The 25653-nt window shown below is 39.3% G+C and overlaps 1 protein-coding gene across 3 annotated transcripts in view; it reads right to left on the reverse strand.

Annotated features, from left to right (window-relative positions):
- The window catches only part of LOC139480469 (uncharacterized), a 59068-nt gene extending 33429 nt beyond the window's left edge, over positions 1-25639 (reverse strand). For all 3 annotated transcript variants that reach the window (XM_071263554.1, XM_071263555.1, XM_071263553.1), the window contains exons 1-39: positions 25445-25639; positions 25199-25247; positions 24507-24721; positions 23721-23799; positions 23250-23581; positions 22683-22743; positions 21806-22089; positions 21459-21510; positions 20831-21105; positions 20612-20684; positions 20190-20383; positions 19471-19519; positions 18264-18478; positions 17754-17832; positions 17161-17492; positions 16866-16926; positions 16232-16521; positions 15351-15411; positions 14334-14599; positions 13814-13886; positions 13105-13298; positions 12780-12828; positions 12184-12398; positions 11757-11835; positions 10975-11306; positions 10381-10441; positions 9613-9896; positions 8791-8851; positions 7594-7868; positions 6537-6609; positions 5936-6129; positions 5117-5165; positions 4600-4814; positions 3544-3622; positions 2484-2812; positions 1685-1745; positions 949-1217; positions 594-654; positions 35-309 (exon numbers count right to left, since the gene is read on the reverse strand). In XM_071263554.1, the coding sequence (XP_071119655.1) occupies positions 35-309; positions 594-654; positions 949-1217; positions 1685-1745; positions 2484-2812; positions 3544-3622; positions 4600-4814; positions 5117-5165; positions 5936-6129; positions 6537-6609; positions 7594-7868; positions 8791-8851; positions 9613-9896; positions 10381-10441; positions 10975-11306; positions 11757-11835; positions 12184-12398; positions 12780-12828; positions 13105-13298; positions 13814-13886; positions 14334-14599; positions 15351-15411; positions 16232-16521; positions 16866-16926; positions 17161-17492; positions 17754-17832; positions 18264-18478; positions 19471-19519; positions 20190-20383; positions 20612-20684; positions 20831-21105; positions 21459-21510; positions 21806-22089; positions 22683-22743; positions 23250-23581; positions 23721-23799; positions 24507-24721; positions 25199-25247; positions 25445-25637 (6388 nt within the window). In that variant the 5' untranslated portion in view covers positions 25638-25639. The remainder of the gene's footprint in view (positions 1-34; positions 310-593; positions 655-948; positions 1218-1684; positions 1746-2483; positions 2813-3543; positions 3623-4599; positions 4815-5116; positions 5166-5935; positions 6130-6536; positions 6610-7593; positions 7869-8790; positions 8852-9612; positions 9897-10380; positions 10442-10974; positions 11307-11756; positions 11836-12183; positions 12399-12779; positions 12829-13104; positions 13299-13813; positions 13887-14333; positions 14600-15350; positions 15412-16231; positions 16522-16865; positions 16927-17160; positions 17493-17753; positions 17833-18263; positions 18479-19470; positions 19520-20189; positions 20384-20611; positions 20685-20830; positions 21106-21458; positions 21511-21805; positions 22090-22682; positions 22744-23249; positions 23582-23720; positions 23800-24506; positions 24722-25198; positions 25248-25444) is intronic.
- Positions 25640-25653: the final 14 nt, after the last annotated feature.

The following is a 25653-nucleotide window of genomic DNA, read 5'->3' on the forward strand; positions in this document are numbered from 1 at the left end:
TAAGTACACGCTCATAAGCCATCACCATGCCCACCTGCAGGAGAAGTGTTTCTCCATGTTATCCAGGTTGATCTGATCTGATCCAGGACTTGTTGCCCCTCGTCACTGCTCATGTCCACCACCTTGCTCAGGAACACATTGTGGTGCTGGCTGTAAGGGATGAGTGTTGCACCAGAGTAGATGGAGTTGACACTGGCGTCTCCCTGCACTGTGTTGTAGAAGACCTGACGTGTTGGAGGCGTTACTGTTTTAGGGTCCTGGACGAGTCCGTCCTTCGTCATCCTGTAGTTTATCCTGGTCACTTTGATACTGAAACATATTTATTATGTTATTAGATATTATTATTTTTATCATAAACACTTATTAGGGTGAACATGCAGATTAAGAAAGCCAAACAATAGATTAGAATCATTGCAGAATCAGAACAATTCCGTAATCCCTTAATTCAAATGTTTTTCCAGATGAATATTTTATTCTTACTTTTTCATAATGTAAAAAGGTAGACAACTCCACACCAACAGCTCTGTTTTACGAATAAATCTTGTACATGTAGAATTGCTGGCAGCTGGTATCAGGGCTTACTTATCACTTACCCAAAATCTCCTGAGAATTCATCCATTTTAACAATATTTGCACGAAACACACATCCGCATTCTACAAATGAAGAGAAATATCGGGTACATTACATAATAAAATCGTGGAAAAGACGTTTTACTAGAATAATATTAATATCCACATAAAACTTCATCAAATATCTTCATAAACACTATGATAAAATAATGTTTGTTTTAAAAATCAGTTTGTTACTTATGGAACTGACAAACCAAGACTGGAAGGCTGTGTACATTGATAAAGAAACGTACGTTCAATATCATCACATCATTAAATTTATCAAATTCCTATACAGTCATAACCAAATAGTAAGACAAGACAGTGGTTAAGATTTACCAGGAAAGGTGTTGATCCATGCCTTTTCAATGTCAGTTAACACAGCTTGTTTTCGTGTTTCTGGAACATCCCCAACGAAATCAACACTGAACGTGTCCGTTGGGCCCTGGACGGAGCCTTGGTATATCACAATTCCTTGTCCTCGGAGGACGTCAGATGTCTGCAATCCATTGCTAACTTCATTTGTGAAATTTGAAGTTTCGCCCGGTGTCAAAACGACTGCGGCAGTTCCATTGGAGGCGTTGAACCGATAGCCAGTGATCACATCCCTGGTGGTGGAAACCCAATCAAATAATCAATTTTGAATATTCAGGAAAAGGGAACAGTTTGTGTCATAACTCTATGATGCAAGGACAGTTGGCTGTAATGATTGCAATGTAGAGTATGCTTTTACAGAGGGGACTGAGACATACAAAAAGGCACGAAGACCTTCGGTTATACATTGCCATCACATCAGTGATAAAAATGATGTCGATGCAATGTTTTACTTGTTCCATATGTTCCCGTGTTTTTTTTTCAGGTGAACAATTGACTTGACTTTGCATGTGTTTGTGATGGGTGCCACCGGTGGGGAAGGATACGCTCACTTTTTCACGACCACCAGGTATCATCACCATTTGATAGCGATTCATAAACACATGCTCATCATATAGTCGGAATCGTACAATCGACTCTGCATGATGCAGAGATTTCTATTGGACATCCTCGATATCTACACTGAACTATAACTACTCACCCAGATGCATCCAGGTATGTTGTTTTCTCAATAATGTGAAGCTCTATGCAACACGATGGACCTGCAATACAAGAAGTAGGTAACCATTAACTGACAAAACATAAGTTACCTGATGAAAAGGGATAGTTAAAAAAAGGATATTCTTTTCAAATATATCACCTTTCATTTAGATTGATCACTGGGATGCTATCATTTGTTTCATTCTTGGATCGAATTACAAACTGTTTGGGTATTTTTGTTTGAAAAATGTTTTTTTAAGATCCTTCCAGCTGAAGATGTGCGTGTAAAATATCTTTGGTAAATGTGTTTTTTATTGCCCTTCCAAATGAAGATATGCATGGAAAATATCTTTGGGAAAAGTGTTTTATTATCCTCGGTTTATCGTCACCATACCCTCGCCAATGGGTTTCGCCTATACTAAACGCCATGACCAGCATCATGACCTCCAAACTACGCTGGAATGCCGTGACGTTACTGAAATACAGTCCTGAGTTCATAGCTGCGTTAAACCCACATGCAACCCTCTCACTCCCTATTTCATTTCTTCGTGGAGATACCCAGTGAACATCCAAGTTAGAATTGGTCTTCAGCAACTTGTTGTAAAAGGTGACTAACAGATCGGTTGATAAGGCTCGGTGACTTGATGCATGTCATCGTACACCAATTATGTAGATCGATGCTCATCAGTGGATTGTCTGGTCCAGACTCTATTATTTACAGGCTGCCGTCCTAGTACTGGTATAATATTGTTGGGTACGGTGTTAAACAACAACCAATGTTCTTAGTTGAGATTGCTTACCGTTCTTTGTTTTATTAAGCGCATTCTGCAGAATGCCCTCCACTGCTGCCTGGTTGCTGTCGCTGATGTTGCCTCTCAAGTAGATTACGCTGACGAAGTTGGTCGTGCCCGTCGGTGTTGTTGGAGTAGCGGTTTCTCCTGTGAACTGCGTCATGCCTTGCGGTGTAGTTGTAACTTGTGTGTTTTGTACTTCTCCTTGGAACACAGTGAACCCTGTGGGGGTGAAATACCGACCAAGTGTTCCCGAGTCCACCCCATCAAACCGTGTCCAATGGGAATCGGCGTCTTCAACTGTCACGGTGTACTTCACCTGTGTCACCGGCGTGTTGCTAGAAAAAAAGTGTTAGATTTCTATATCTATACGGTTTCTGGAATTAATAAATCCTTTAACAATATGCTTCCTATTGTTACATCCTGCTTTCAATCACACCTTGTTTGTTTATAAACTTCATACTGTAAATCTTGAAATTAATGAGTCTCCAAATAAATACGACTGCTGACCCCTAGCCAAAAACGTGACTCAAAATCAATCAATGATGCCTAGTTCGACACGCATGGGTAAAACTACCCCAGCAGTGATAACTCACCGGATGCCAATTGTGTAATTCCTAGTCTTTAAATGACATTGTTCTGTACTTGTTACAACTGCTGCTCAATAAACCGTGTTTGTGTATATGTTCAAGTTGGTATTTCCGCTAGCCAAAGTGTGCAGTGAGGCCGTCTTATTGTAGATAGTCATTTTGGAGACATAAATGCTTAGTTAATAAATGTGAGCAAAGACCACTCGCATTTTTTGCATTTCATTCACTCTCGTATTAATTTCAAGATTTACGGTATATTCTGTGAACGATAGTTCTTATAGATACATTATAACGAACATGAACATAACAAACAAACGGTTATAACGAACTACTTGAAATGTTCTTCTTTGACAGGCTTTTAGGAGTTGGAGTACTATGTAAGGATAAGATATATGGATGAACGATTGTAATAAAGTAGTTGCTCACCATATATCTTATCTTTACTTACTTAAAACATACCAACTGAAATTGACACTTACCCTGGCGTGCTGACAAAACTGTCATCCAAGTTGATTACTTTTACCGAAATAGCGCCGGCTGGTAGGTTATACGTGCTACCTGAAAACCACAATGATGGTGATGCTTGTTATGCAATAACTATAGACATTTACTGTCGAAAGTGTAAAAAGGCAAATACTTATATAATGCGAGTTTGTAAATGTAACACATGCAACCATCTGATTATGTACAGAATAACGCTAGGTTTGTAAAAGAAAAATGAAATTCAGATCCATTTCTTTCCCTATTCAGGAAGCAGGTTGGCCTTTCTACTGAAATGATGACATTTGTGGTATCTCATAACGTAAAACTTCGATATAGCCGAGAATATTGAATCAATTGCCAAATGTTATTTGGAGCATTTATATTTTATTGTGGTTCTTCTGATCCATGTTTCGATCAAAGCCGTTGATCGGGATGACCTTGATGCTGTATAAACACTGACAACTGTGTGCCTTCAGCAGAGATTATTATGACAATGGAAAAGGTTTCTTCGCTTTAATTGGTAGTTGTAGTTGGAGTAGTAGTTGTTGTAGTAGTAGTAGTAGTAGCAGCAGCAGCAGCAGCAGCAGCATCAGCAGCAGCAGCAGCAGTAGTAGTAGAAGTAGTAGTAGTAGTAGTAGTAGTAGAAGTAGAAGTAGTGGTAGTAGTAGTAGTACAAGTAGCAGTGGTAGTAGTAGTAGTAGTAGTAGTAGTAGTAGTAGTAGTAGTAGAAATAGTATTAGTATTAGTATTAGTATTAGTAGTAGTAGAAGTAGTAGTAGAAGTAGTGGTAGTAGTAGTAGTACAAGTAGCAGTGGTAGTAGCAGTGGTAGTAGTAGTAGTAGTAGTAGCAGCAGCAGCAGCAGCAGCAGCAGCAGTAGTAGTAGAAGTAGTAGTAGTAGTAGTAGTAGTAGTAGAAGTAGTGGTAGTAGTAGAAGTACAAGTAGCAGTGGTAGTAGTAGAAGTAGTAGTAGTAGAAGTAGTAGTAGTAGTAGTAGTAGTAGTAGTAGTAGTAGTAGTAGTAGTAGTAGTAGTAGTCTGAAACAGCTACTTACTCCAAGCACTCCTGATTGTCGCCTCAATGTTATCTCTATCATCGTCTGTAAGTCTCCCGCCAATGTAAAGTATGAAGGACTTGTCTATCGGGTCTGAAGGTTGCTGGAGGTTCAGATTGGTCAGTATTTGGTTCAGTCTCTGCTGACTGACATCTGTGGACTGAACGCCGGGGCCTGTTATAGGAGGCCGGTAGTACACTCTTGTCACTGGCCCGCTATGAAAATGAAGTTTTACCATGATTAGTCCATGAAAATATATCTTATGTCGTCTTTACAGAAGATTACTGAAGTGGCATTGTTGGTTAAAATGATATATCTAATTATATCTGAACTAAGCTAAACAAAATGATGCTAATAATACATAGTTGTGCTAAAATACCGTATTGTTCATAATGGAAATAATATGCGTTGCTATGAAACCAAATGATAGACAATGTGTCAATAGAAGATTGACGTTACTTTTACATTCTTTAATTTCAATTCTCTTGATGTTAAGCAAATACATAAAGATACACACCCATTGGTATCAGCAAAGTTTTCTCTTTCAATTGTGACTCCACTTGTATCTGTCATAAGATAAATAAACCAATGAATAAGGTTGACAAGACAAAAAATGGAAAGTAATAACTAGATACTACAGGTTGTGCAAAGCAAATATTGGTATCCCTTTCTTGGGGATGGGATGTTGCTGGGCATACGTTTCTAGAAAGTGTCCTTGAGCTAAATTAGGACTAGCCTTGTGGTTAAAGCATTTGCTCGATCGACTCCCCACATCGGGACATGTGAAGTCCATTTCTGGCTTCCCCCGCCGTGGTATTGCTGGAATATTGCTACACGCAGCATCAAACTACTCAGACACTCACTACAGCTAAAATAATCATAAACGCTTCAACATTATTATGGAAATTTAGCTAAACTGTGGGGCAAAAAGACATGAATAAGGCATTTTTTATATCCCTCATAATGGATTGGACCCGTGAAGATCTGGGTAGAACAGGTCTTCAGCAACCCATGCTTGTCGTAAAAGATGGCAATGCTTGTTGTAGGAGGCAACTAAAGGGATCGGGTGGTCAGACTCGCTGACTTGGTTGATGCATGTCATCGTATCCCAATTGCGTGGATTGATGCTCATGACATCAATCACTGGATCGTCTTGTCAAGGCTGGATTATTTACAGACCGCCATCATATAACTGGAATATTGCTGAGAGCGGCGTTACACAACAAACAACCAACAACCAACAACCAACAACCATAATGGATTGATTTTCTATGTTCTCGCTATAACAATGAAGAGAGACATTCAAAGCACAACAATGTCTAAAGATTCAACTGACCAAGAGGATTTAAACTGAGTCCAAGTATCTGCATTTGAAGGGGGGTGAGTTCCCCGTCGACGTCTACAAACGGAACTGGGACAGCTTCGCAGTCACAGAACAGAGGATCAGTCAATGTGATGTTAGCTCTCTTTGGTCCAATAACCACAGTGTTGTTGAGAAGTACAAAATATTCGATCTTGGTGAGCTGACGTCTGAAAGGAGTACCATGTATTGTGATGCATTTAAAGAAGTACTGACGTTGAATTGGTATAGCTTAACCTTTAGTTACAATTATCAATATATTCGTCACTGGGAGAATTGACTAATCAACTAATATATTATATACTGGTTTCATAAGTGATCTGTACACTGTATAATATAATTACTGATATTATCATTACACAGCTTATGTTATTTTGTAGGACTATATACCCTCAACGTTTGAGAAGGATATACCTATTACTCCATGATAAACAACACTTATCAATTACTTATGTATAAGTAATTAGTATGAACTATCTCAATATCCCTGTTTATCTATTAAAATGTCTAACATAACAAGTTATGAACTGGTAAATTCCCGAGTTCTATCGCCTAACTGCCACCAGCAACAACTTACCCGTCTTGTGTGTAGTACTTGAGTGGTTTAAGCATTAGGATATCGAGTTCAGCGTTGCGAAGAGATGCAGGAACTAAAAAAAAGACCAACTCCTTGAACATATACTGACAGATTAACAAACTTTAAAAGCAGTCTAAAAGCTTGATACAAAATTACAACTTCCCCAGCAGGAGATGGACCTTGTGATGTAGTTTGTTGAAGGTTAGTCGACTTCAGCCTTGTTTTACATCACACCTTCCTGACATGCACACCGTCGGCTGTGCACAGCATAGAAGAACTCTCACACATACGAATATGAACATCCTTGGCATTTCACTTGACGTTACATATTACTGAACCTCCCTTATTGACACACATACGAATATGAACATCCTTGGCATTTCACTTGACGTTACATATTACTGAACCTTCCTTATTGACACACATACGAATATGAACATCCTTGGCATTTCACTTGACGTTACATATTACTGAACCTCCCTTATTGACACACATATGAATATGAACATCCTTGGCATTTCACTTGATGTTACATATTACTGAACCTCCCTTATTGACACACTTACGAATATGAACATCCTTGGCATTTCACTTGACGTTACATATTACTGAACCTCCCTTATTGACACACATATGAATATGAACATCCTTGGCATTTCACTTGACGTTACATATTACTGAACCTCCCTTATTGACACACATATGAATATGAACATCCTTGGCATTTCACTGGACGTTACATATTACTGAACCTCCCTTATTGACACACATATGAATATGAATATCCTTGGCATTTCACTTGACGTTACATATTACTGAACCTCCCTTATTGACATACACACGAATATGAACATCCTTGGCATTTCACTTGACGTTACATATTACTGAACCTCCCTTATTGACACACATATGAATATGAACATCCTTGGCATATCACTTGACGTTACATATTACCGGACCTCCCTTATTGACATACACATGAATAAGAACATCTATGGCATTTCACTTGACATTACATATTACCGAACAGGGTATTTTAATTCAATGTAAACTGCACCTGAAGGATCTGCATTTCTCCAGTCAATCCATGCTGTCTGAATGGCATTTCTGATGTAGGTTCCTTCAGGGCTGTCCATGTCAACGACCTTGTTCAGCAAGAGCCCGTGACGCTGGTTGTAGGGGATGAGCTGGGACCCAGGATATACTTGGTTCACGGCGTCGTCCTGCTGTACAGCGTTGACGACATCCTGTCGTGATGGAGCTGGTACGGTGCTGGGGTCTTCGGGCTGGCCATCTCTTGTCACTGTGTAGTAAACGCGGCTCACGGTGATGCTGAAAGAATGTAAAAAACATTGTACAAACTGACATATCCAAAGAATTCCTATGCTAATCAAAAGATTTGAGAAAAGTAAAACAGTATAAAGTTCATCCAAATTGTCAAAACTTCCCAGACACATAGTATTGAAAATATCATATCTCATGGATAATGTTTTTATTTTAATGTGTCAGTTTAGTTAGTTTGTTGTTCTATGCCACAGTCAGCACTGTTTCAGCTTCATCATGTTGAGTTTCAAGCCTTTGCTAACCAGCAGCTGATCCACACTGTCGAAACATGACACAAACACTACCAGAATTTTTTTCCGACATTGTTATAACCCCATTCTTATTTTTGTAAGACAAGCGTGGGGGAAATGGGAACACTTGGTTGATATAATGAGCAACGCCCCAGACAGTCGGGCACATTGACACACAATCAACAAAATCATCTAAACCTGACAACCCAATGCTATTTAGTCACCACTTCCCACAAACAATAGAGTGAGTGACCTATTTTAACCTGCGTCCTAACAGCATTGGTCCTCGAGGTTACACATATGCCACTGGTGAAACCCATGGCACGGGTGGCCCAGTCGTCTAAGGCGCCGCGATTCGCTGTGCAGAGTTGCGTACCCTCGGACGCGCCCGAAACCTATGATTGTGGGTTCGAATCCCGATTTGCCCCGATTATGTTTCTAGGTTTGTCAGCACCATACCCGTGCTCGTGGGTTTCACAGAAGTGGTAAACGTCTGAGACCTGCATCACTTCGGGCTTTCCTCCCACATTAAGCTGACACGCCGCGATATAAAAGCGGCGTTAAACCCAACTCACTCACTGGTGAAACCCTTCTTGTAAGACTGGGTACCACTAGCTAAGGGGATACAATTATGTATATGCATTCAAAGTAAAAGACATGTTTCTTGGTTATCAACATACCCATAATCACCAGATAATTCTTCAGTTTGAACTATGTTTGCCTTGAACACGCACCTACAATCTGCAATAGAACAGAAAAACGTGTTGGTCACAAAATGATTAAACTTGATGTAAATGAGCTTGAAATATGAAAAGTATCTGCTAAGTTCTGGAAATATAATATCATGCTGAAAAAACCAGAATGACACAGGTGACTTAAACAGATAGATTCTAAAATAACAAATGGAAAATCATCTTCCCGAGGCAAGGTAGTTAGCTGACAGTTAAAATTCAGTTTTGTAAAAATCGATCGTAGCGCCGCTAGTGGGTATTACGACTTATGTCCCTTCTATGTCCCTCCTATTGAAAATCAGATTCCACCTCTCATATGAATTCCATTTGCTTCAAACAAAATGGTGGTCCCCAGTCAAGATGATCTGATGGTTAATCAAACTAAGTATTGTGATAAAATGGGTCTTACTTCGCGAAGTGTGTCATGTAAGCATCTTGATTAAAAACATGTTAAGATATGGAAATTATCTGTTGATGCCGAGTGCAAATGATGCTTTGCAAATCCTGTAAATCCTGTAAACGACTGAAATCTGTATGGCAGTTTACGAACCGGGTGTCGATTTGTTATATGATTTTGATTGGACTATGCATAGACTTGTTAGTCCAGCCAAAATATGACTCCATGATTCAAGCCTAGTTCAGCAAGGCCAGAAACAGGACTTTTATAGTCAGTTAACTCCCTTGCTTCGGGAAGGTGCACCTACATCTACATATGATATTACTGAACATATATCAGAACAATTAATGGGATGTACAACAGAAAATACACACTTGGATAGGCTTCCTGCCACGCTTGTTCAATTGCGTCAAGAACAGTATTTTGTCTCGACTCTGGTATACGTCCAATCAAGTCAACAGAGTAGGCGAGTTCTGTGGTCTTCAGGCCCTGTATGGAGTCTGTGTACACATATACACCTCCTGCCAGAAGAGGGTCACTTTTCAGAATTTCGTTGTTGACCTCTCTGGTAAAATTTGTTGTTTGCTCGGGAGTGAGAGAAACTGGCATGCCGCTTGTTGAGTTGGTCACATTGTAGCGATAACCCGTAAGAACAACACTGTGGGAGATGAAAGCTGAATTACTGAACTATACAACATGGAGTTTATCATGATAGACACATAACATCTTTCCATTAAGTCATACACATGTTATAACTAAATAATAGCCTATTAAATAATAAATTGTTGCATCTTACATCAGAATTAAACAGTGTTGATGTTCACGTCAAAAGCCAATTCAGGACCAACAAAACTAGTGTTGTGGTGCCAGGCCATGGTATTACCAAATATGTAATTAACTGGGTTTCCAAAGTGTCTTATTTCTAAATATATAACGTCAATGACAGGGGATAACCCGATTTGATTATCAGATGAAACAGCTTTTATTGGGTGTAATAGGAAAAACGGCAGTGACAAATCTATTAATGAACAAAATCAGTGATGACACCAGGGGTTCACGAAAAGGGAAATTATCAGTTGAATATCAGTCACAAGCTATCATTTAGAGGTACATATTCATAATCTGTCGATGAGACGACTTACCCAGAGGGATCAATGTAACTGGTCCTCTCGATGATGTTCAGTCTCAAACAACAGGAACCCTCTGAAAATTATCAAATAATACACGAAATGACATGGCCATGAACAAATCCAAAATTCAGAAATATTGAAATCAATCAGTCTCACTTCAGCAAACTGAATACTCACCACCCGTCAACGTTAAATACATAGCGTCAATGTTATATACGCCAGAGAATAATCAGTCCTGATTGTCCGACGAAACAGATTAGACTTGGAAGGTATATGATCAGTGATTTGTTTCCCACGCTTTGTAAGGGGCGGTGGTGTAGCCTCGTGATTAAGCGTTCGTCCGTCACACCAAAGGTCTGATTCCCCAGATCGGCACAATGTGTGAAGCCAATTCGGCGTTTTCTCTGTGATATTGGTGGAATATAACTAAAAGTGGCGTAAAAGCACACTCGTTGACTTATTCCACACCTTATATATAAGCTGGTAAGATATTTTACCACTTGACCCACTGCCAAAAATTAGATTCATTTCATAAAACACAAAAATAAAAAATAAATATGTGATAAAAAATTACTACTTCATAATAGTACAGTTTCATTATCATACCATTTGATGATTTATTGAGGGCATTCTGCAGAACTTCCTCCACTGCAGGTTGAGTGCCCTCGCTGATGTTGCCCGTCAAGTAGATGGTCTGTGTTGTGGTCGTGCCAGCTGTGGGACTAGCCGTCACCGTCGTCACCCCTGACACTGTGCTTATCGTGGAAGTTGGCAGTGTTCCCCCTTGCGTCCTGATTATTGCTCCCCCAACAATATAAAGATCGGGTGAGTTAAAGTAAGGTATCAGTGTCCCAGCGTTTAGCCCCACAAACCGTGTCCAGTGTGAGTCCGCTCCTTGGATGGACACAGTGTATGTTACCCTGGTTACTTGAGTGTTGCTGAAAATAATAAAATATTATGAAAAGGAGACAAAACATTTTTTAACCGTACTCTTGATCTTCAATTTCTCTGTGTTAAAGGTATGATATGCACATTCAATGCATGTTGCACTTACTGCAAAATATAGAGCAATCGTTAATATATGATATTCCCAGTTCGCCCTGATTATGTTTCTAGGTCCTGCAGCATTATACCTGGATCGTGGGTAAGAGCAGCATTAAACTCAACTCACTTACTCACTCCCTTGTATATGACGTACACATTCAATGCACTTTGCACTTACTCCATTGATCTACTCATAATATGTATGCAGAGTTCTGACTTCCGACATTAACACTTATCTTACAATGCAAATTAGACATGTAAAGTTTGGACGTAGTTTTAAGTACTAATGGAGGTCTTTGGTGCCATTATTTGGACTTAACATCGTGGCACGTAGGGAAACTTACCTTGTACGACTAAAGTAGTTGTCATCCATTGTATCAACTCTAACTGACACAGCATCGGTAGGTATTCCAAGTGTGGTGGCTGAAAATACAATGAAAATGTGCATATAAATGTCAAATTAAAATACAATATGTCCTATATGTACTTCATCAGGTCATACTTTATTCTTGATCACTAGCAACCTATGCAAGTCCTTAGAAGCTTAATGGAACGTTTGATCATCCTCGGTGATTTGGCTGAATGGATGTCATATTACCCGGATGGAGTGGGTCATTGTCCATAAAATGATTCACTGAATTGTCTGGTCCAGACTTGATTAATTGCATGCCGCCATCATGCAGCTGGAGTACTAAGTGCTGTTTTAAAAAAAAACAACACAGACATACACACACACACACACACGTTTTTACTAATGTTGTATAAACACACCCCATGCGTTGGTAATTGTTTCTTCAATGGTGCTAATTTGGCTGTCATCAATGCTTCCACCAAAGTACATGTTGAATGTTCTTCTAATTGGACGCGAGGGTTGCTCAAGCTTCAGGAACTCCAACACTTCGGTCAGCCTTTCTGGACTGATAGCTGTTGTCGTCACTTCTGGGCTTGATATGGGTGGTCTGTAGTACACTCTTGTCACTTCCTCTCTGTGAACAATTGGTTAAATTTAGAAAAAAACTACTAACATCACCAAGATTCATTCAGAACCTATAACAGTTAAAAGGTACCCTTATCTTCGGATATTTCTTCTCTTTGGACAGCCATGTTCTTTTTAGAGCAAAATCTTATTATGATCAGATATTTCATTCTTCACTTAACTGTTACTATTCCCAAACATATCATGTCAAAAAGGGTATTTTTCTGCTATTCTAAATCAGGTGATAAGCCCCATTGGAAAGTGATGCCCCCTTAAGTGTGTTATTGTATGCAGTCTTCACTGTCTACTGGACGTCTAGAAATCACCATGTGTATTGATTGCTTGAAAATAATGTAAATATTCGATGTATAAAATATATATTTATACATACCCGACAGTGTTGCGAAAGGTTTCTGTGTTGATGGTCGATCCAGTCCTATCTGCAACGTGTAATTTCATTCGTGTGTTTCATGATACACAAAAAAGATACGATTAACAACTCCATAATTGAAATTCTTATGATGCAGTATCTCCAGGTTTCTTTACTATTTCAGAGAACGCCATCATAACAGTGGCACTGACATAACAACGCCACGACTTTATGGATGTGGAAACAAATTGTACAATCAGAGGACCCTGCCAACCCGCGATTGGCTATTGAAGAAAGAAATGCTAACATTATGAAGTTATCTTGAAATGATACAACAATATCCTACCAAACGGGTTTAAGTATGATCCGAATGTCTGTAGCTGGGTTAACGTCAATTGCCCTTTGACATCAACAAACGGAACCGGAAGTGCGTCACAGTCACAGACCAAAGAGCCAGTTAAAGTGAGGTTCGCAGTCTGTGGGCCGATGACTATGGTGTTATTCACCACGACATAGTACTGAACCATTGACAGCTGTGTTCTGCAATAAACCAAAAAGTACTACTGTAAGACTGTTATCAATAGTGTTAAGATTATACAGATAAATCAATCAGATAACATAACATTCATGATGCCATGAACGAGAAGTCACGGAACATTCACTTTGGTGTGATACAATTTGATTTAAAATCAAAGTCAAAATGAATTTGGCCAAAGAAGTCAGTGACTAGAACAAAGAATCTTCGTAGTAAATACTGTTGTAAACTGCCAGGAAAAGAAAGTAAATGAAAATTGCATTTGACAAAAGAATTACTAACGTTTAAAGTGTTTCTAGGCTGAAAACAATCACCAAAAATTAAGATACAAAACACAACTATCATATCCTTATCAAATATATCACCATCGATTAACTATTTCTTGTTTGTTTCATTTTAAGCTAGCATCAAACATGTGTGTATATTTTCTTTTGCCCGTTATTTTATGTTAAGGTCATTTGAATTTCCCAAAACGTAAAGGATGAGCAGTAATAGGCTAGGACATGGTGAAGTTGCCTACCCGTCCTGTGTGTAGTACATCCGCGGTCTGAGCAGAACCACTTCGAAGGGTGCACTGCCGAGGTTTCCGAGGACTGTAATAATAACCATTATAGTTAACATATTAAATGAGTGAGTAAGTGAACTTGGCTTTACGCCGCTTTAAACAGTATTTGAGTTTTATCATGGCGCGATCTTGATGGGCAGGAAATCCTGAATTGAGGCAGGCCGTGGACGTTTACCACTTTGGTGAAACCCTCGAGCTGACATTGTGCTGACAAACCTAGAAACGTAACCAGGGCGAACCGGGATTCGAACCCTGCAACTCTGCATAGCGTCTTAGATGACACGACTGAGCCACACACATAAATAACAGATGATCGAAATAATTGAATCTATGCCACATTGTGCTACATTATTGAGCGTTATGGCTATGTAATGATCACATATCTGTTACCACGCCTTATTCTCGTCACTGATAACAGAGGTCCGTTGTTTATAGTCCCATAGGTGCAACAATGAAATTTTTCCTAATTTTATACCTAGATTAATCCAGTTAAGCCATCCCGTTGTGATTATGTCTTCGATGAGTCTTCTGTCGTTGCCATCTATGTCCACAACTCTGTTCAACAGAAGACTGTGGCGCCGGTTGCTCGGAATGAGTGTTTCGCCGACATACACCGAGTTGACGTTTGTGTCACGCCGTAGAGTGTTCAATAGGACGGCTTCAGAGGGTGGCTGAACCGAGTCAGGGTCCTGAATCACCCCATCCCTTGCCATGGTGTAGAACACCCTGCTCACCGTCGTGCTGGAATATAGCAGTGGGAATATAAGAGCTAGTAGTCACCTCTCCTGTGTTCGACAGGCATTTACAAAACATGGCATTTGGTTGTAACGTTCAAAGATCAAGGAGTACTTCTCTCCGCTCTTACTGTCTAAAATGTTTTTCAGGGACATTCAGAAATTGGAAGAAAATGAAAAAGTAATACTCATTGGGTGGCCAGTTTGACGTATAAAGAGTACTTCATGTTCACACAAATCCGAACCTATACGTGAAGATCCGGGCTAGAATAGGTCTTCAGGAACCCATGCTTGCCGTGAAAGGCGACTATGATTGCCGTAAGAAGCGACTAACGAGATCGGGTGGTCAGGCTTGGTTGATGCATGTCATCGATTTGTCATCAAATTGCGTGGATCGATGCTCATGATTTTATTTACTGGATTGTTTGGTCCAGATTCGGCATTAACATTAACATATGCATTAACATATGCTATTCAAAAGATGTTAAAACAAGCGACAAAATCCTTTCGGCATCCATGATAAATCTCTGAAAAAGTCAGTGTCAATTGTACAATTCAGCGTCATGGCAGATTAATTATAGTGATATGAACGGAATCGGTTATGTAACTTCTTTGGAGTGGTATATATTGTTCGTTACTGATTATTATTCTTTTCATTTAAAATGAATTCCATAAATCATGAACATCTTTTGAATTAAACGTTTCTGATATATCTAATGGCTCACTTTGCCTGACTTATTAATAGTAACATTGTCTACCTGTAATCCCCAGTGAATTCCTGTGTTTGAAGCAGGGTGGCCTTGAACTGACAACCACAACCTACAAGATGAAAACACAATGCTATAACACAAATAGAAGGCCGTTAACACAACAATGTGCATAGGCATTACATGACAAAGAATTCATCACTGAATCTGGCATATGCAGCCATCAATAAAAGCATAAGAACTCTCTGCAAACTGGCCTGTTGGGGACTAGACTCAAACAAAGTGGCAGTCGTAGAAACGAAATTCCAAATCGGTTAAAAAAGACTATTGTGTCTTCAACTGAATATTTTATGAAATATATATATATATCTAAAAGTTCATGACTACCCTAATTACTTCGATACTACGTCTCAGTTTTCACAAAAAGCACCAATGTCCACGTCTATACTGAACGTGGGCAATGGACTATGGAGCATAGCTCCTCCTTCAATGAGGTTAAATGTGCTCCCGATAATACATTCTGGTTGCAATGTCAGTGAAAAGTCTTACATGAAAAGCGGGTGCAATGTATGGAAATACAGGAAACAAATAACGTTAATAACGAACACGCTATAGGCTATTAGGCTATAGACTTTGAAGTGGATGCATTTTCTTGTACAGAGGAAATTCAGTCGAAACGCTTAAAACGAACTACGGTTATAACGAACTAAAATTAGAAGTCCCTTCGAGTTCGTTATAACCGTAGTTTACTGTAGAACCTTCAAAACCAATACACATAACGGTCAAGAAAAATAAACTAACGTACATGTACATGGCTCACCTTGGTAATATTGTAGTTTTTAATCAAGACCATGCATTTCATTTACTGTTCTATAACCAACCTTTAAAGGCATACGACTACCCATAACCGTCAATCATAAAGAGTTAGCTACCTGGATTTAATTGATGCCAAGCTTCTTCGATGGCACTGAGCACAGCAGGCCTCCTGGATTCAGGCAAATCTCCAATGAAATCCACGGTGTAAGCGAGTCCTACACTCTTCAAACCCTGTACGGAGCCCGTGTAGATGGCAACTCCCCCAGGCATTTCTCTGAAGGGATCACTCTTCTGGAATTCGTTGTTGACTTCATTGGTGAAGTTGCTGGTTTGTTCGGGTGTCATGGTAACGGGCATGCCACTTGTAGAGTTGGTCACATTGTAAATATATCCAGTGACGATGTTTCTAGGATATGAAATATATAGTTCAATTAATAGCATTTCACTTCAACAGGACTATTTCTAAATATGGTACACACATTTTAATACAAACGACACATCACAGTGTGGCAGATTGATGTGTGAAGAATGACCGAAAATATGAAGTGAAATCCACGAGTCGGGTGATGACAAACGGAGGGTTCTGGTGAATCGAAGGGACGCAACTCTGTACAGCTATTTGCGGTGTCTCAGTTGACACTGGCAACGCTGCTTAAGTTTTGTCAGAAATGGATATAGAAATATAGAAATAAAGATGTACACCGAAGAAAGTTATTTTTCCATATAATGATGATATGAAACACAGCCTACCCAGATGGATCCAAATAACTTGTTTTTTCTATGATGTAAAGCCTCAAACAGCATGACGATCCTGAAATTAAATGCAAATATATTTCATGTAGATGTCTTTGATGATACACTTAAGTAAACTAATCCCAAAATGTCATTATTAGAATGAACAAAAAGCATGGAATGGCATGTTTGAGATTTAACTGACAGAATATTTATAATAATGCCATGTTAATAAAATATTTATCCTTATTTATATATTATAGTATAATAATTTTCATTAAGGATGTGTGATAAAATGCGTTTGTCAAAATACCAGTGTTAGAATTATTCAGCGCGTTCTGAAGAATTTCCTCCACTGATGGCTGACTGCCCTCGGTGATGATCCCCGTCAAGTAGATTGTCTGTGTTGTTGTGCCAACTGTAGGTCTGACAGTTATCCCCCCTTGTACAGTGGTCGTCGGAGTTGTCTGCCCTGGTGACACTGTTCCTCCTTGTGTTCTAATTATTGCCCCGCCAACTATGGTTAGGTCAGTTGAATTTAAATACTGCCCAAGTGTGCCAGCATTGACCCCCACAAACCGTGTCCAGTGTGAGTCTGCCCCCTGGATGGATACACTGTATGTTACCTGGGTCACTGGGGTGTTGCTGGAATTAAGTTTCAACTGGTAATTCAATGGAAATTGCACAATCAATTCAATTCAAATACCAGTTTCGTTGCAATGTTAGTTAACAAATATCGTGGCATAGGAAAACAATATTCTTGATTACAAAATGCCAAAAATACATCTTTTGACGAAATACCAAATACGAAAACAATATATGCTACAAAAGGAAATAACCAGTCCACTTGAATAGGTTTTCAAATTTTACAAATAATAAACAATTATTAAGAAAACAACAATCTACCTTGTACTGCTGAAGTAATTATCGTCCATGGTAATAATGTTTGTAGATATAGCAGACACTGGTATGCCGAGTGCTGCAGCTGAAAGTACACAATCAATTATTGTTTTTTTTAATTTTCAAAACTAATAAAACGTCAATGGCATACACTAACCTTGATTATTCAGCGACACAGATTTGAAATGGGCATTAAGGGCAAAATAGCAGTGAACATTATATGAATGGATCGCTGAAAAAAAGTACACAATCAATTGTGTTTTTTTCTTCGAATTTTCAAAACTAATAAAACGTCAATGGCATACACTAACCTTGATTATTCAGCGAAACAGATTTCAAATGGGCGTAAAGGGCAAAATAGAAGTGAAAAAGATATGAATGTATTGCTGAAAAGTAGTGATGACTGCAAGTGTTCGCGAAAAGATTAAGCATGTCGTGTCCTCCAGGTAGCCAGCGCCACTTAAATGTATCACAGACATTCATTGCTAAAATATGTATGCGTTATAGTGATCTTACCCCAGGCACTGGTGATGCCTTGTTGCACGGCCTCTCTGCTGCTGTTGCCAATTCTTCCACCAAAATAGGTGGTGAATACTCTTGTCATAGGACTTGTGTGCTGTTCCAGGTTGAGATTCGTCAGTATCTGATCCAGTCGCTGCTGACTGACTGCTGTGGACTGGACTCCTGGCCCGGATATGGGAGGTCGATAGTAAACACGTGTTATTGGCTCGCTGTGAAGAAATACATGTCATATTAATGAATATGTCATTTATGAACATTTATTCGTGTTATAAGAAACAGCAATGCCATTGTATGTAAACTCGTTTCCCTATATGAGTACACTCATATCCCCGAGACAATGGAGCTAACTGACTTTAAAAGTCCAGTTTTCACAGTTAACTCACTAGCCTCGGGAAGATGGGGTACCGTTAGACAAACGCTAAATCTCTGAAAATATATAATTTGATAAAAACAAGCAACTCCATTTAGATTGAAGAGGAGCCCCAGTGAGGTGTGAGATTGAGAACCCAAACCTTTGGAGAACCTTTTGCTTTATTTAGCAATACAGTAAGGGCGAATGAGGAAATAATATTGTTCAGGGATTGTGAGACAGACACGGTAAGAGTGTGTGATGTCAATTCTGATTATTCCCTTCGTGATAAAGCCGGAATATTGCTAATTCGCTAAACTCGTTGTCTCCAGAGCTTATCGCACATCTTGTGCCTTGTTCATTTTACTGAATAAACATATAGAGGATCTCACCCGAGTGTCTTTTGATATCAAATATATCAACACGAGTTGAAAAAAGTGGAAAAAGTCCGAGGCTTGCCGAGGATTTTTGTCACTTTTATCAACGAGTGTAGATATATTTGATATCAAAAGACACTCGGGTGAGATTTTATTTATCATCCAACACCATTCTTCCAACTTTTTCAATTTGTAGACAGCAATTAGCAGTGTCTTCAGTGTAAAAAGTACTGCTAACAGCTTCAGTAGCAGAGCCATTAGTGATGTCATTTGATTATGACGTCATGGTAACCAGTGACGTCACAATGGTCTGCAAAGCATTGTGATGTAATTTCATTGCAGCGATATCTACAGTGTAGATATCGCTTGATCTCATCCAAGTGATATCTCCTGTGGGAGCCAGTTTTGGATGATAAAGTAAAGTACTTTATGTTCAGTAGTTCACCCGAGATAAAACTAATCTATGGAAACATACCCTGATGAAGTCCAATACACTTCTGTATTAGTTGTTGTCCCGTCTACATCTGAAATAAAGTAAATAATAATACGATAATATCTACCAATGACATGTTTTTATCTAGACCTGCTCACAGGTCGTCCCCAAGTCCGTCAACAATCCCAAATGGGAGTAAATCAATTCTCAGTTAATGTTAATACAGTTATAACTAATGTGCTTGGTCATGGTAACGGGAACAATATAGTCTGTTTTGTTTGTTTGTTTGTTTGTTTGTTGTTTAACGCCGCACAGCTATATGACCAGACAATCCAGTGACTGACATTGTTAGCATCGATCTACACAATTGGGATACGATGACATGCATCAACCAAGTCAGCGAGCCTGACTACCCGATCCCGTTAGTCGGCCCTTACGACAAGCATAGTCGCCTTTTACGGCAAGCATGGGTTGCTGAAGACCTATTCTACCCCGGAATCTTCACGGGTCGGAACAATAAAGAGGAAATATTATTGCATTGATTACAACGTTAAGATACTTCTGAAATAAAGAAAATAAGGTTTCAAAAATTACAATTGAAATATATAACAAATCTCCCCATATTCCCCGATGTATCCACGAAGGGTTGCTTCAGCAGTATATAGTCTTCCATGTAAGACATGTCTTTTTATTTCGTTTGTTTCATGAATCAACCTATGACACATACAGCAATCAGTCATTACATATATGTTTCAACGTACCTGATGGATTCAGTTCTGATGCAAGTGTCTGTAATTGCGACACCGTTAATTGACCTTTGATATCGACAAATGGAACCGGAAGTGCTTCACAATCACAGAAGATGACGTTGCTGAGTGGGACGTTGGCTGTCTGTGGTCCAATAACGATGGTGTTGTTCAACAGAACCAGATACCGAATCTTTGTCAGTTGTCTTCTACAAGAGCAGGGCCAAGATTAATTATATCGCCCTGATGAGAACACCCCAAGAACGGGAGTACTTTAGAAAACATAATTTGAAGGATAACATGACATCCTAAACCAATGACACTGAGCCGTATTGAAGGACTTTGAGAGTAGGAGGTGTGGCTGTATGTCAGGTGTCCCTGAACATGTGTTGTAATGTAAAGACGAGACATAACCGTTGGTGTCTTCACCATCTTACCCGTCTTGTGTGTAGTAAGTCTCAGGCCTCAGAAGAACAATCCGCAGAGGGGCGTTTCGGAGGTTTTGTGGCACTGAAAGCAAAACCAAATCCACAAACATTAGGAAATTGTTTTTTGTTTAAAAAGTGAAACTACCTTTAGTCCAAAGAAGTTAATTTTCATATTTGACAAGAATGTGATGAATATATATTAAAATAGCAAACAAATATTCGTCTAACCTTGTGAGTTTGTATTCCTCCAGTTGATCCAAGCCGATTCTATAGCGTTCCTGACAACAACGCCTTGATCACTATCCATATCCACGACCCTTGTCAGGAAGACGCTGTGATGTCTGTTGTACGGTAGGAGGGACGACCCTGAGTACAATTCGTTAACATCGGTATCTTGTTGTACCACGTTGGTGAATGCATCATTGGTTGGCGATGTCACAATCTTAGGGTCCTGAATCTGCCCGTCGCTTGTAGTGGTGTAGTACACTCTGGTCACAGTGATGCTGTGGTACAAGAAGTGTGATTGTGATGGAGGGTGATACATTATTGCAATTAGATACATTGTTACTACCCTAGGTCTAACAGCAAACCTTTTATTGTATCAGTATCTTTGTGTTTCCAGTCGAGCATACTGTGCTATATACATAATGTCTTATGGAAGTTAAGTGCAATGCAGTGCATTGCGTCGCTGTGCAGTGCAGTGCAGTATTGTGTACTCTTATGTAGGTAGTGCGGTGCGGTGCGGTGCGTGGTGTGGTGTGGTGTTGCGCAGTGGAGTGTTGTACACTTTAGTGTAGTGTAGTTTTGTGTATCTCATTACAGGGTAGTGTCACATCTCAGATTACAGTGTACTTACCCATAATCTCCAGTAAACTCCTGCATACGAACAATGTTGGCTTGGTATTGACCTACAAACAAAGGGAACATCTTCAGATATGGTCAGGCGCTAAGGGCATTTAACGTGGACAAAACATTGACAACAAAACCACTCTGCAACATTAACCACTGTTATTAATCTTACACAATGGGTATTACTTTCATCTTTTCTTAAGCATACACGGGCATTATATTCCTATCAGAAATTCAACCAATTTCAAAATTTCAGCTGAGCAAAGACGTCAAGTCTTGTTTGTACACTTGTTTGATTGTTTTCCAAAGTCAACTCCAAACAAACAACACTCTTTATTTACTGATCATCCTTACCAGGGTACGTGTCTGTCCATGCCGTCTCTATAACATCAATCACAGCTTGTCTCCAGGAATCGGGAATATCGCCAACGAAGTCCACAGTATAGGCAAATTCTATGGGTCTCAGTACTTGCACAGACCCTGTATAGATGATAGCGCCTGTTTCTAAGAAGGGCTCGGTCCTCTGAAGTTCATTGTTTACCAGGTTTGTGAAGACCGTGGTTTGCTCTGGGGTCATTGTATCCAGGGGACTTCCTGTTGAGTTGCTAATGTTATAACGGTATCCAGTAATGAGGTTTCTGTTGAATAGAACATTTAATGTATGAAATGACACCATACAAAGTTTCTTAAATATAGTTAAAACAGGGGGAAGATTTTTTGGACAAAAAAAACCCCATTGTTTCCAACGTTTCTTCCAAAATATCTGTGTCAAGTATTTTCTTGGTTTGTGCTGATATTTATGAATTTATGTTTGTTGTTTAAAGACGCAGATGGTCCCGCTGTATGTTAAAGAGGGCGGTCCGAATATACACAAGTCTTGACTAGACAATCCAGTAATTGACATCATGAACATCGATCCACGCAGTTGGGATACGATGATATGCAAGTCATCGAGCCTGTCCACCCGATCCATCATTTAGTCGCCTCTTACAACCAGTTAGTCCAATTCTAACCGATGTTTAGACAACTTTAAGGAGACGTTTACCATTTTGTTAAAGCCTACTGGCATAGGTATGGTACTGACATTAGAACAAACATGGGATTCGAACCTAACGACCTTGGATCTAAGCACGACCGGTTTCTTCAAGAGAATTCCTCAGGTTGCTTGGATATCCATAACCCCCAAGACATTGGGAAATCACTGTGGAAGAAGGATCAAGCAAACACGTACCCATTTGGATCTATGTAGTTAGTCTGCTCGATTATGTACAGCCTTAAACAGCAGGATGATCCTGAAATACAAGCATAAAATTATCCTGCTGTCTATCTATGGCATTGTCATATGTTACAACACTTAATGAAAGGGTCAGTATGTTTATCAAGTTCTACCCTTTTGAACACGATGTATTGTATACTCTTAATAAAATGGTAAGTATGTTTATAAAGTTCTACCTTTTAGGATATGTAAAAAGGTTAATGTGTTTTTAAAGTTCTACCCTTTTGGACATGTACCATAAATACTTAATTGAAAGGGGTAATATATGTTTATCAAGTTCTACCCTTTTGGATATGCACTCTAACATGAAAGGTTAGTGTGTTAATCAAGTTCTACCCTTTTGGACTAGTGTCATTAACACTTAATTGAAAGGGTGAATATATGTTTATCAAGTTCTATCCTTTTGGATATGTACTATAACCACTTAATGAAAGACAGATATGCCCTTCTGGTTAAGTATAAGTGGTTGTTTGGTAGATCGTCCTTCTTACATCAGAGGGTAAATACATTTCTTTGGTTTACCATTCATGGAACTGTTGAAAGCATTCAACAGTATTTCCTCTACAGCGTTTTGACTACCGTCGCTGATGTTTCCCTTCAGATATATAGTCTGTATCAAGTAGGTGGAGCCCGTTGGAGTCGTCCCTGGCGACGTAGTTCTCTCCGTGGTACCCGCCCCGGTTGTCTCCCCTTGAACACTGGTTACTTCCCCTTGGACCAGGACGAGACCGGGGGATGTGATATACCGGCCTAGCATCCCAGGTTCGACTCCCTCAAAGCGTGTCCACTGGGAGTCCGCCCCTTGAATTGATACTGTGTACATCACCTGCGTCACCCGCACCCTTCGCCCATCGCTGAAAAATAGTTTTTATTCAATTTGAATATCATTGTTAGAAGAATATTAATATCAAACGTGTGTTATATGCAAATACATAATAAACAAGCTAACACTGAATATAACCGTTAATTATCTTTTATTATCACACGACCCACCTTGTTGTGCTGACGTAGTTGTCGTTCATGCTGTTAATGTTGACTGACAGAACACTTGGCGAAATTCCAAGAGTCCCAGCTGAAACAAAAGCAGTGTCGTACACTTCTTGATATTCGCACAGTATACATAGAATATACACATATACACATCAGTTCTATATACTCACCGCCAAACGTTAAGTACGTGTTGTTTAATATATAAAGACTTACCCATATTCATGAGATATTAGATTGGTTTGCATAAACGAACATACTGGCATCTTGTTAGTATTATCATTAACTGGTACACATTGGAAACATCTCTTCTAAACGTACCTACTTTACTATATGTTTCTATGGTTCGCGTTTCTTTTGGTGGTGAGTATATTTATGTAGCAGAAGCACTATCATCATAATTAAAATGACAGCAACTCTTGGCACTGTTGCGCACCCCAAAATGTGACCAAAGCACTCGTTAAAAGCTGTGGTTTTTTGTTGATGCTTTAGTATGATAGTTACGATAACTGTACAGCTAAGAACTTTCTTCAACATAATGCTAATCATAAGAGCGCTTCACTTCTTATAACTTTTTCTTGCAAAAAGTTATAACAACCTTTTTGACATACACATCCAGGACTGGTGGGGTATCCTTACTCTTCCCACCGAAACCAGGGTTCCATTCCCCATATGGGTACAGCGTGTATTGTGTTATTGCTGGGGTATTGCTCACTGCGGCGCCAAACATCACTCACTCACGTAATATAGTTGATAGAGCGACCGGGTCGATAGATACGTTTATAGACTTACCCCAAGCGTTTAGGATTGTCTGTTCAATAGCAGTTCTATTGTTGTCACCAATACGCCCAGCAAAGTACAAAGAGAAGGATCTGTCCAGTGGAAGTGAAGGTTGTTGAAGATTCAGATCAGTTAATATTTGAGTTAGTCTCACTTGACCAATCGCTGTGGACTGGACTCCGGGTCCTGATATGGGCGGCCTATAGTAGACTCTTGTCACCGGTTCGCTGTAAATGTAATTGTAAAATTTTCATTGCATTTGTCCACGAATAATGTCAATGTCTTGATATCGTGTGTAAAATATATCATTCTCAAAAGAATTCATGCATTATCATTTTAGGACCTTGGAATTGGTGTTGTACCGGTGTCTTATCGTTCAAACGGTTAGCTTCTCGCCTCGGACTCAAAGTAACCATTACAGCAATTAACTTATTGATATCATTGTTTTGATAACCGCATTTACAAATATATTCTTTGAACTATGATGAATTGTGAGAGCATTGCGGCGTACGTGAAATCAGTTACCTCTGCCTGTTCTATCATCAAGGTAAATTAAATGGAAACATTGTCAGGAGGTTTTTAACTAACAATTCAGTTAGTTAATGCACTCTCAAAAGACAACGGGGCCGTGGATTCATAATTAATTATGTTAAAGACCGATTCCAGTGCCACTTGAAAAGAAGGAAAACAGCTTTCATACGAACCCATCAGAATTTATGAACCGGTCACTGCTGATGGTTATCCCAGTGGTGTCTGAAATATATAACGAATAAACAACCTTTAAAGTAATGTAAGAAAACTCTAATATTAAAATACTCTTTTTTAAATGAATTAATGTTATTGATACAAACAAACAGCTAATACGTTCATGTGTTGCTTTAAGATGTCAATCGGTATCTCTTTGCATTGCGGAAGCAATTTTCTAAAAGAACAGGCCATTGTTTGATTACCTGAAGGGTTAAGTCTATTTCCAAGCATCTGAAGCTGAACTGATGTCAGGTGACCTTTGACATCTACAAACGGAACCGGGATTCCACAGTTCTCATCGGTGCAGTATATCGGGCCACTGACAGAAACATTAGCCGACTGGGGTCCCACAATATTGGTGTTGCCCAGCCGTACGAAATATTCCACTTTCGTCATCTGTATGCTTTAAAAG

Source organism: Haliotis cracherodii, unplaced genomic scaffold (genome assembly GCF_022045235.1).
Source record: "Haliotis cracherodii isolate W230 unplaced genomic scaffold, xgHalCrac1.p SCAF_4, whole genome shotgun sequence".
In the NCBI taxonomy this organism is placed as follows: domain Eukaryota; kingdom Metazoa; phylum Mollusca; class Gastropoda; order Lepetellida; family Haliotidae; genus Haliotis; species Haliotis cracherodii.